This window comes from Rhinichthys klamathensis, unplaced genomic scaffold (assembly GCF_029890125.1).
Source record: "Rhinichthys klamathensis goyatoka isolate OS25496 unplaced genomic scaffold, OSU_Roscu_1.1 h1tg000236l_1, whole genome shotgun sequence".
Lineage (NCBI taxonomy): Eukaryota > Metazoa > Chordata > Actinopteri > Cypriniformes > Leuciscidae > Rhinichthys > Rhinichthys klamathensis.
This window is the reverse complement of record NW_026606759.1, coordinates 151,721-164,485: the sequence shown is the minus strand read 5'-3', so window position 1 is coordinate 164,485 and position 12,765 is coordinate 151,721. Positions and strand designations below refer to the sequence as shown.

Here is a 12,765-nt window from a genome sequence, read left to right as displayed (position 1 = left end):
GTATTGGATTTGTTTTAGGGTTTGACTATGCTGTTCATTTTATACTCTGAAATGCAAGTTCAAATATAGAAAGGTTACAATGTCACTTCAATTTAATTGTTTAAAAACACACAAGAGACAAGACAGAAAAGTGACTCAAGATTTGGAATCTCACAAAATGTGCAAATTTAAGCTTCCCTTATTGTTGTGCACATACTTCATAAAGTGACATAACCTCACCCAGAATGCATCAGTACGCTCAGATTCAGCTGGAGAATGACACAAAGACAGTCATCAGGAAATGTGCGCTGTAACCCAGTCTAGAGACTGAAGTTTCCCTTTATGTATCCATTAATCACACAGGTTATATTTCAGTACACAACACTGTCACAGTGAGGCCCGGGGCAGAGCTGCGAGATCACATGACTTCATCTCGCTCTCGGTTGGAAGCAACAGTGATGTTAGGCAGAACCCACTGGCGTTCAGTACACATCATCTGCTCATCAACTCCGCACTCAACTAAACCGCTTCAATCTCGATGCAATCATGACGATTATTGTGATTTTAAAGAAAAATACTTTTTTTTTTTTAAAGATCAAATCCCTGTTGAAACAGCTTGTCTTGAGCTAGGAAGAGCAGTTATGACAGATCTTTAACTTTTTTTAAATGTCAAAACTTCGATGTTTGGTGCCTTCGGGTGAGTTTCTTGAGATGGAAATCACGTGTACTTGTTTAGTAGGTTAAGGCTTCCAGCACCCTGGCCTCCTGTGGGCGCTGGAGCGCGTCACATGAAGAACTGTCCGAGCAGGTTGGCCCCCCCGAGGAGGATGAGGAGGCCGTGGAAGAGCGCCGAGGGCCAGCGCAGCTCTCCTCTGCGTCTCAGAGACACCATGTGGACCAGAGAGGGGAGCACGAACACCAGAGCCAGGCCACAGATGGCCCCCGAGTACCTGACGGCAAACACAGCAGTTTAACACCACGCGCCGGCGCCACACTGGTCCTGGAGCTAACACGGCACTGCTCTCTCACCTGATGATGGAGCCAATGTTGGGGTAGAACCGGGCCGTCACGACTCCAGCTCCGACAACCACCACGTTCAGCACAAACACATGGAGGAAACTAGCAATGGAGAAACAAGGGATTGACGCAATCATGAAGACGGGCTAATCTTTAAGACCATTCTTGTATATTCTGCTCATAATATATGATTTCCAAGCATTGCGTATGATCATTTTCATGGGGTTTTGTAATTGTTAATGAGTGAGGCTGTGGCTTAACCGTTTTACAAATGTGATGTTTGCGATCAGTGGCAGACAGTCAAACTCACACTCACAACCCATCTTTCAACTTGGACAAATGTCACATGACGTCATGAATAGTTATGAGACAGCACCTTCTTAAAGGATTAGGCCACTCAGTCTCAAATTAATAACTCATTTTGCTCTTAAAAATAAGAGCAAAAAATAATAACAGATCCTAATTTTGTTCGATAATCTGCAAACGCATCTCAAAAATGTGTGTTTCATTACCCTTTACATTAGGTGTGCGGATGGTTTTAAATGTTACTTTATACAAAGACGGTCCACAATGAATGGGAGAAAGGGCAATGTACAGTATGGCAGAATAAGTCCTACCTTCTAAATAAAAGAAGGTAACTTATAAAGGCTGCGTCTGAGATCACACACTTCCCCGCTATATAGCAAGTATGTACTCATCAAAGAGTAGGAGGAAGCCCCCGGACGACCTTCTGAAGTACACGATGGACACTATCCCATGAGGCCACGGGAGAGGATTGTGAATGGCAGTGAAGCGACGTAACTGACACTGATGGATCACATGATAATGACATCATGGTGCGTCCAGATTACATTGATACTATAGAACAGCATTGGCTGCTCTAGCCTGAAGAATAAGCTTTTTTAATGCTATTTGAGCATAAGGCACTACATTTATGCGTCAGCTCATGACAGATTTCGTTGCTGATTTGAAAGATGTCGTTTAATTGTGAGACAGGACTTGGTCTTGATGCCTGAAAGACGTCTCTAATATGACCGGCGACTCGACAGACTTTGCTTTATAACAGTTATTTGTTAAAGCCTGCTTGTTTACTGTTCAAGAAAGTGGAAAAGTGGACCTTTTGACAATATTTTATATACATATAATGATATTTATGTATGCGCTCTGTCAAGTATGATTGTTGTTCTACACTTATTTCATTCAGAGGAGCAACATTTCATCCAAACAGCCATGAAGACTGGATGGGAAGCTCATGTGTGTTTCAGTGGACGTGTCATGCAGCTTTAGGGAAGGCAGAAGCAACACTTGTGATCATTTCACAATTATTTGCCGTTTCGAAGCGATTGAAACTTGCTGAGGACATCTACTGGCTATTTGTTCAAACACTTGTTCCGCAAAACAACTGCAAGTCTGGTCTTTAAAGTGAACTCTATAATCAGCAAATACCATTAAATATCATGTTACCTTTTAAGTGCCACAAACATGTTTGTAATAACACTTGCAGACAGAATCCCAAGAACAATTCTACTCAAACTGTCTCAAGACTGTAATACTGGTTTAAGGGTTCAGTTGAGGTTCATAACACGTCAACATCAAAGCGCTGACTTTTCTAAATGTTTCAAACCAGTATGATGTGAGGTCAGGTGACTTGGTTACAAAGCACTGATTTGAAAGGCACCCATCATCACTCGCCACAGTCATTACTCATTACCATCCACACAACTTTGGTAACACTTTAGCTTAGGGTCCAATTCTCACTATTAACTAGTTGCTAACATGCATATTACTAGGATATTGTGCTGTTTATTAGTACTAACAGGTGAAACTCGAAAAATTAGAATATGGTGCAAAAGTTCATTTATTTCAGTAATTCAACTTAAAAGGTGAAACTAAAATATTATATAGACTCAATACATGCAAAGTGAGATATTTCAAGCCTTTATTTGCAATAATTTTCATGATTATGGCTTACAGATATGAAAACCCCAAAGTCAAAATTAGAATATTGTGAAAAGGTTTCATAAGCTGTAAGCCATAATCATTACAATTACTACAAATAAAGGCTTGAAATATCTCACTTTGCATGTATTGAGTCTATATAATATATTAGTTTCACCTTTTAAGTTGAATTACTGAAATAAATGAACTTTTGCACCATATTCAAATTTTTTGAGTTTCACCTGTGTAGTGCACATATTAATGCTTTATTATTATTCTACATGCCGTATTCTACATCCCATAATTCACCCAATCCCTAAACTTAACAACTACCAATAAGCGAGTTTGTTGAGGCAAAAGTCGTAGTTGATAGTGAGACTGGGTTATAATAGTGATTGGTGCCCACAGCTATGACTGACCCTGGGTAATGATCCCCGAAGACCTGTCCCATGAGCTGCACGCGCACCAGGTACCCGAGCAGCGGATACACAGTGGTCATCTGGAACAGGAGGAAGGTCCTCGCCACGAACACCAGCACATCGCCGCTGGGAAAGTTATCCAGGAAGTTCTGTAATCGAGGAGACGACCACTTCATGTCTGCACTTCAAACGGCTCATTACTAACAACTGAAGGTGTGTGATGCTTCGTTTGCAGGTCTTACAGGCTCGATGCACTCTTTAGACAGCGGGGGTGATGGGAAAGCAGCGAAGATCAGCACTCCCACATACAGGTACGTCAGTCCCACCAGCAGGTACGCCAAGGACAGATCCCGCACCTGAACACACACACACCACACTCAGATACACTCTACACCAGTGACAGCAACTGTAGAAGCAAAATACTTGATGATGATGATAAAAACAACAGGACTGAAGAGAGACACACATCTCGTCAGTGGGCTGTACTGTTATTTAACGTGTTTTTGGATTATTCTGTTGACGAAACACTGCAAGAACATCTTTACAAGAAAACTAAGTAGTCAAAAAACTCCAGACAACATGATCTGTGGAAAATGATAAGTAATCCCTGAGCTTTGTACAGTGAATGCCATTGAAAAGACGGTCCCTCACTGCTCGTGGCGCTGCTCTGAATAAGGTCTATAATATGATGATAAGCAGCGTGTGTGTAAATGAAACATCTTCACACTCGGAAACACACGGAGCAACACACTTTATGCTTCTGCAGGTAAAATCACAGCCTTTGATTTGATAAGATTTAGTCGCGATTTCAGATTTATTTAATTCATTGTTCAGGCCAATTTGATTATTTTAATGTTAGATTTGATTGGATTATTAGGTTTTCTTCAGCTCGTGGACCCCCTGCGGTTCCTTCACGATCCCCGGTTTAGCAAACCCTGTTCTAGAGCATCTCAACGGTCCTAAAATGTCTTTATGCAATATATATAACCCATTGTTTTTGGTGAAATGTTATCTGGGTATTCTTGAAAAGGTTTTGTGAGACTCACTCCAATATAAAAAAAGGAGAGAAATCTTCATGTTGCCATAATAAACATTTCCTGTGTTTGCTCAGTAACAATGTGAAGTGAAGCGTTATGACCAAACTCCTCAGAAGTCCAAGAATCATGACATGGACAGAAAATGGCTGACAGTGAGGTTATTTCTGTTCTACTGACAGCACAATGACTCAACTCCTATTTCCCCTTTGTGGAAGGTTAGCAGTCCCTTTTGCACACAATGCAGAAGTATAATGTGCGAATATGAATGTGCTGAGTGGGTGATCATGCAGTGATGATGACAGGCGGAGAGCACTCACGTTGTTTTCTTGATGCCTGTTGCTCTTCATAAGCGTGATGATGCAGTTGTGAATGAAGAATGCTAATGTGAGAACTCCACTCAGCTGAACAAACAGAGATCTGAACTCTAAATCAAGCCAGAGACCACATACATCAGTGCGTGCTTATTCACACCACCACACTTCTCTTTCACCGGACTCCAGTACACCATGGGAAAGAAAACACAAACTAAATGTGGGTTCGCAAACCTTTTCCATCTGTGGATGCCTGATTTTGCACTTGAATTGGACATTTAACATCATGCAATCAAAAATTTTACAGTAATTTACAGGGATTGTTGTGTGAAAGGGGCTATTGGTCGTGTTTCAAAAGTTAAACAGCAAATGGGGTCAAAGTTGAATTAGCTTTCTGAAACTTTTTTGAGCTTGTGGCTTGATGCTTGGCTCGCTTGAGGTCACTGCAACGGGTAACAGAGTCGTGTGAAAGGAAATGAATAAACAACCATAGATATGCCTTCAGAATGTGTTTACAGGTGATTTCATGACTTCTTTCTCAAGAAGTTGCCAGATTGGAGGAAAAGAAGAAAAAAAAGATTCCTTTACCTGGAACAAAAAACATTGAAGAATCGAACCAGTGGAACTCCAGGTGAAAGCCCAGTCGAATAGCTTTATACGTGACCAAAAAGATGAGATAGACCACCGATATAGTGCCTGTGGAACAATGAAAGCCTCTTAGACAACAGGGTGACACTGATGAAAACACAAGCTGCTGTTCAGATCAGTCATAACACTGCACTGGCAAGACTAATCCATTTCAGTAGACAGGAGTGTCAAGAGCCGTCCTGTTTCACGTTGATTTGTTGATTTTGAGTCGTTCTCTGCTCTGTCTTCTTGACCGATGCCGCTGACCCAGTTCAACATTTAACCTCTCCAAGTATTTTCACATCGCTGCTACACTAACTCACCATCCCAGATCAGATCAAGTCCAAAATACTCGTCTAGGAGTGCAAGATCATTAATGAACTATTAATAAAGAAATACCCCCGACATACACACATGACAGACTAATACAGCAAAACTTATTACACCCTCAATTCCTAGTGGATACATGTGCCTTGATATCTAAATGTCTTTCTTGCCTAAAACAGTATTTGTGACGAAACATGATCCCTCTAGCTGTGAAAATGAAGGTCATACCGAGGAAAGTGAACCTGGCGAAGAAGGACGCGGAGCGGAAGTTGAGCAGCGGCAGCAGCAGAACGATGAGGTAAAACGGGATGGTGTTGGTTTTACTCCACCAGAGGTCGAACACATGACCTGTGCTGTTCTCACGCGCGTCGTGCAGGAGAGCGCTGCTGTTCCCGTGTGGATCCACATCTGGATACGGGCAGATCACTAGTGCAAGAGGAACACACCTGCTCATTCTGAATCAATGAATGGATGACATGAACTGCAGCTTCGATGGCCAAATGAGCATATCTAAACATCTCTAATCATCCCAATGTTTAAGAAAACTATGTTTCAAGCAAATCAGCTCTAAAGTTATAAGTAGATTTTTTTTTAAAGCAACAAGAAAAACAGAATTTTTACATTTTCACTTCAGTAGATACTTGCTTTTTGTGATCTTCATGATCATATTTGTTATAGTGTCACAAAAATGGTTTGGAATATCGAAAATGTAGTGAATAATTTTGGTGAGGCCATGTCTGCAAATTATATGGTGCAAAAAATGGTCATAATTTGTGAGAGGATTGTCAAAAACCTCCTCTAGGCAACATGGCTGACGGACTCATGTTTCATGCATAACTTCCCAACCACTAGATGGCGCCATCTCAAAATCCCCCCCGTATTTCAGGGCATCGTCCCAATGACACTTACCAAGTTTTGTTCAAATAAAAAAAAAAAATACACAAGATTCAAACCATTAAACCCTGTGTATTATTAGAGGAATCCAAAGAGACCAGGCTCACGTCTTCAAACCAATTACTACTACTAATAATAATCATAAAAACACTATGACGACTCACCTCTATCTGTTCCATTTGTGCCAAATGTATCTGATGAGCTGACATTGTGAACATAGTCTGTGGATGCAAAATACACAAGCAGTTACACAGATCTTCCCAGAAAACATCAACATCCCATACACGAGGAATGCTGGGAAAACTATCACTTACTGTAAATGAATTTCCCAGTATTGAACAGGAAGTTGGACATGAGAACCCAGTAGACCACCATTGCACCAACCAGTGACACCAGTGAGAAGACAAGGCTCGACCATTTTCCAAATGCCCCAAAGTAATATTTGCACACGTCAGGAAACTCCCAGTCTGAGGTATCCATATAAGCTGCAAACACAGAAGTCACGTTATCCCTGTAAACGCGACATATGGAGGAAGTCAGGGAAATCCCGGAGCATTAGGCCTTCTAGAACCTCTAGGCAAAGAGTCCTAGCGTTTGTTGTGGAGTTAATATTTGATACATCTGCATTTATGGCTCATATAGTATGATATCGTGAGAATATAGAGCTCAAACCCGACGAGGTATTCAGAGCCCCAAACATATGCAGTTTGGATCATATTTAATGGCCAAAAAAATGATGAAATTGAGATAGCTTGGAATCATCAAGATCTGTAGAACAGCAGACTACTGACATAACATGCGCATAAACATCAGTCACACTTAATCTGCCAAATATGTCTTTAAGATGATATTTAAATGCTTTATTTATTTAGTGTTATGGTCAAAGCTCTGTAGTTTTACAAATTTACATGAACAAATAAACATTCCTCAAAAGCCTGATGTAAAATGAAAAGCTGTGTGTGGATAATCAAGTAAACCTTCAGTCCACTATGAGCCTTGTGTACTGCGGGTGTAAGAATGTGAAAGATTGGCTGTTTCTTCGAGTGAAGTCATGTGGTGGGCTTACGTATGGACTTTGTGGACTTTAACACTCTGTAGCAGCAGTAAAGCGTCAGCAGGCCCATGAGAACAATGATGATGATGCCCAGAGTGAACCCAGCCTAGAACAGAGCCAACAATAATGCATCTTCACTATAGCCTGCAGTGAGCAAAATAAATACAGCACACACACACACACACACACGAGGTAACTTACTTGTTTTATTCCCCATGGTATACTTAATATAGATGTTCCCATCATTGTGTTCCATATGGCAAAGCTGCACACACACACACACACACACACACACAATATAAGTAATAATAACTGCTTGTACATCTGTAGAAATGTCACCACGTAAAGCCACTTGCACGTTTAAAAATCCAACTACTGTTTAAAGCCCATGAATATTGAACGAGGCAAGTATTGCTTAGTTTTCTGATTGGTTGTCTTTTGGTAATCAACTCGCCATAACATTCTGGCTGCGTTTAGCTTTGGCACTTCATAACTGGGTGTGAAAAGCACTGCATTAAAAGCCTTTATGAGATCGGTCTTACATTGTGACAATGCTGGGGTTTTTGGCAGTACTGTCGCCTCCCTGGACTTTGAACGCTGTTCCCAGTGGACTGTAGATATAGAGGTCCTCGAGAGAAGGAATCACATGGTCTGGCGGTGCCTGAGGAAGATAAGGTGCATACACACATGCATTACATCACAGTACAGGACTAGACCACAACCTCCAGGAGTCCCCAAACAACCCAGGCCCTGTCCTAAAACACAAGCATGGCTGAAGACCTGCTAATCTGGCTTTAGAAACGCATCCTCCACAAACCAAACCAGGAAAAACAAAGAAGGAAAATCAAAGCAACTGGAAAATGTAATCATACACAGATTTAAAACGGCATATCAGTGAAATAAGGCAGGATAAAGATGCCCTCAAACTACAGCACGATCTCACAGGCTAACTGACATACAATACCATTAACATCTTAATCCTCTGTCCTGTAGTCACAGCGCACGCTTACGGGGAGACTGACATCTGTCACTTGCTCTCTCACGTCCATCCAAACCTGTGTTATGTGCTGCATTAAACTAATGACATGAGTGCGAGTACACAGTGACTGGATTTACATGTTTCGGTAAACTATCCCTTTAAACCAAGTGTAAACCAGTATTGGAAAGGGGTAGAATGAATGTTATGAATGAATGAATGTTATGAATGAATGAATGTTATGAATGAATGAATGAAATTCTAAATACATTATTTACAATTGTGTTGAATACTTTATCCTGAATTCTCCATTTTCATTTGTATTTTAAGGTGGTCTGATTGAACCCACAAGCTTTCACTTCACACAAAGGAAGACTATTGCGTTGGTGTGTGTATTTGACAAAAGTTGTTTTAATATATTCTTCATTCTAAAGCCGCAGTCCATTTGCCGTTGTTCTGTGAGTTTGTGCGGGTAAGATACAGTAATAATAGGAATCCATGCGATTGTGAATTTCACGTGGGGAACGGGAGACTTCCCCTCGCAGGTTTTGTAATGTGGATGTGTTGTGTTGACCAACGGGAAGCTGCTCGTGATCTCTGTGTGAGCGCTGCTTCATACATCACTACACTACTGACAATAGACAACGCTTTTGCCCACAGAAAAAGCTTTGCAGAAAGCACTGCAAAACAGTGGCTCACTACGCTTCTACTGACGGCACAAGCTGCGCAAATTGTTCTTTAGGCGTAAGTAGAGATGCACTTTTATCATGGATAGATGCACTTTTATCATGGATAGATGCACTTTTATCATGGACAGATGCACTTTTATCATGGATAGATGCACTTTTATCATGGACAGATGCACTTTTATCAAGAATAGATGCACTTTTATCAAGAATAGATGCACTTTTATCATGGACAGATGCACTTTTATCATGGACAGATGCACTTTTATCATGGACAGATGCACTTTTATCATGAATAGATGCACTTTTATCATGGGTAGATGCACTTTTATCATGGATAGATGCACTTTTATCATGGGTAGATGCACTTTTATCATGAATAGACGCACTTTTATCATGGATAGATGCACTTTTATCATGGATAGATGCACTTTTATCAAGGATAGATGCACTTTTATCATGGATAGATGCACTTTTATCATGGGTAGATGCACTTTTATCAAGAATAGATGCACTTTTATCATGGACAGATGCACTTTTATCAAGAATAGATGCACTTTTATCAAGAATAGATGCACTTTTATCATGGACAGATGCACTTTTATCAAGAATAGATGCACTTTTATCATGGACAGATGCACTTTTATCAAGAATAGATGCACTTTTATCAAGAATAGATGCACTTTTATCATGGATAGATGCACTTTTATCATGGACAGATGCACTTTTATCATGAATAGATGCACTTTTATCATGGGTAGATGCACTTTTATCATGGATAGATGCACTTTTATCATGGGTAGATGCACTTTTATCATGAATAGACGCACTTTTATCATGGATAGATGCACTTTTATCATGGATAGATGCACTTTTATCAAGGATAGATGCACTTTTATCATGGATAGATGCACTTTTATCAAGAATAGACGCACTTTTATCATGGATAGATGCACTTTTATCATGAATAGATGCACTTTTATCATGAATAGATGCACTTTGATGGACTACAAAACAGAAACGGCCATTCACTGCCATTATAAAGCTTGGAAGAGCCAGGATATGTTTTAATACCGTATAACTCTGATTGTGTTTGTCTGAAAAAGAGTCATATACACCTAGCATGACTTGAGGGGGAGTAAATCATGGGCTAATTTTATTTTTTGGGTGAACGATCCCTTTAATAAACCTCCTAAACCTGTTGTTGCTATTGTCGTGTTTGTCCTCACACAGAGCCGCGCTCGTGAAGCCTGTGCTGGTCGTGAGGTGTGGAGGGTGACCCACCAGCAGTCTATCTGAGGAGCCGGTGAGACGGCTGTAGTAGTGGACTCTGCTGCTCAGCACCGCAGCTTCAGCAGAAACCCTCTCCTGGGCCGACGAGTCCTCCACAATGTTCCTCGGCTCCACGTGGAACGGCCTGAAGGATCATGAGCAAACAGGGTTCAGGAGCATGTCTCAGAATGCACACATGTCTGCTACTGTACATTAGTGGATATTAGGACGGTAGATCGATGAGGACAGGATTGGTGAGGATTGCATTAGTGTGTTGTGTGATATAATCGCACGCTTTCAACAGCAGTGTGTGTGTGTGTGGGGGTGGGGGGGGGGGGACATCTTATACAGTATTTGTGAAATACCAGACTGAGTTCATTTGATCCTGCCGGTATTGCTAATTAGTCCTGGAAGGAAACCTAAATTGTTTAGTTTAATTGTAAGGGTCTGAGAGAGGGTGGAAAGTATTCATGAGTAAACTACATTATGGAATTTTGATGGACACACACACACTCACGTTCTCGCACACACACTCTCTCACTCACGCTCTCGCACACACACACACACACACACACACACACACACACACACACACGCTTTCTCACTCACACGCTCTCGCACACACACTCTCTCACTCACGCTCTCGCACACACACACACACACACACACACACACACACGCTTTCTCACTCACGCTCTCGCACACACACTCTCGCATACACACTCTCTCACTCACACACACGCTCTCGCACACACGCTTTCTCACTCACGCTCTTGCACACACACTCTCTCACTCACACACACACACACGCTCTCTCACTCACTCAAACACACACACTCACGCTCTCGCACACACGCTCTCTCACTCACACGCTCTCTCACACACCTCTGTTTGGGGTCCAGTGAATCAGTGTAATACTCCCCAGCGCTCTCTCTCTCTCACACACACACACACAACCTCCTCTGTTTGGGGTCCAGTGAATCAGTGTAATACTCCCCAGCGCTCTCTCTCACTCACACACACACACACACACACACCTCTGTTTGGGGTCCAGTGAATCAGTGTAATACTCCCCAGCTCTCTCTCTCACTCACACACACACACTCACACACACCTCTGTTTGGGGTCCAGTGAATCAGTGTAATACTCCCCAGCGCTCTCTCTCACTCACACACACACACTCACACACACCTCTGTTTGGGGTCCAGTGAATCAGTGTAATACTCCCCAGCTCTCTCTCTCTCTCTCTCTCTCACACACACACACAACCTCCTCTGTTTGGGGTCCAGTGAATCAGTGTAATACTCCCCAGCTCTCTCTCTCTCACACACACACACACACACCTTCCTCTGTGTGGGGTCCAGTGAATCAGTGTAATACTCCCCAGCTCTCTCTCTCTCACACACACACACACTCAGTACCTCCTCTGTTTGGGGTCCAGTGAATCAGTGTAATACTCCCCAGCTCTCTCTCTCTCACACACACACACACTCAGTACTTCCTCTGTTTGGGGTCCAGTGAATCAGTGTAATACTCCCCAGCTCTCTCTCTCTCACACACACACACACACACCTTCCTCTGTGTGGGGTCCAGTGAATCAGTGTAATACTCCCCAGCTCTCTCTCTCTCACACACACACACACTCAGTACCTCCTCTGTTTGGGGTCCAGTGAATCAGTGTAATACTCCCCAGCTCTCTCTCTCTCACACACACACACACTCAGTACCTCCTCTGTTTGGGGTCCAGTGAATCAGTGTAATACTCCCCAGCTCTCTCTCTCTCTCTCACACACACACACACACACAGTACCTCCTCTGTTTGGGGTCCAGTGAATCGGTGTAATAGTCCCCAGCTCGCACTGATCCCAGTAACGGTTTGCTGTCCTCATCCATGATGCTGTGCTTCGATTAAACCGTCATCAGCTGTACAGATGGATCTGAGACGGGATCTGAGACGGGATCTGAGACGGGATCTGAGGCGGGATCTGAGGCGGGATCTGAGGCGGGATCTGAGGCGGGATCTGAGGCGGGATCTGAGACGGGATCTGAGGCGGGATCTGAGGCGGGATCTGAGGCGGGATCTGAGGCGGGATCTGAGGCGGGATCTGAGGCGGGATCTGAGGCGGGATCTGAGGCGGGATCTGAGGCGGGATCTGAGGCGGGATCTGAGACGGGATCTGAGGCGGGATCTGAGGCGGGATCTGAGGCGGGATCTGAGGCGGGATCTG

The 12,765-nt window shown here is 42.7% G+C and overlaps 1 protein-coding gene across 1 annotated transcript; it reads right to left on the bottom strand.

Annotated features, from left to right (window-relative positions):
• Positions 1-625: 625 nt before the first annotated feature.
• Positions 626-12,466, bottom strand: slc38a9 (solute carrier family 38 member 9). The gene is made up of 14 exons (XM_056265574.1): positions 12,348-12,466; positions 10,550-10,682; positions 8,146-8,264; positions 7,805-7,868; positions 7,616-7,709; positions 6,864-7,034; positions 6,714-6,770; positions 5,884-6,081; positions 5,290-5,397; positions 4,708-4,814; positions 3,596-3,709; positions 3,354-3,502; positions 1,009-1,098; positions 626-929 (listed from the first exon to the last, which is right to left on the bottom strand). Exons 1-14 carry the CDS (start codon positions 12,428-12,430, stop codon positions 764-766), a joined length of 1,653 nt encoding a protein of 550 aa, XP_056121549.1. The 5' UTR covers positions 12,431-12,466; the 3' UTR covers positions 626-763.
• Between the last annotated feature and the right edge of the window lie 299 nt (positions 12,467-12,765).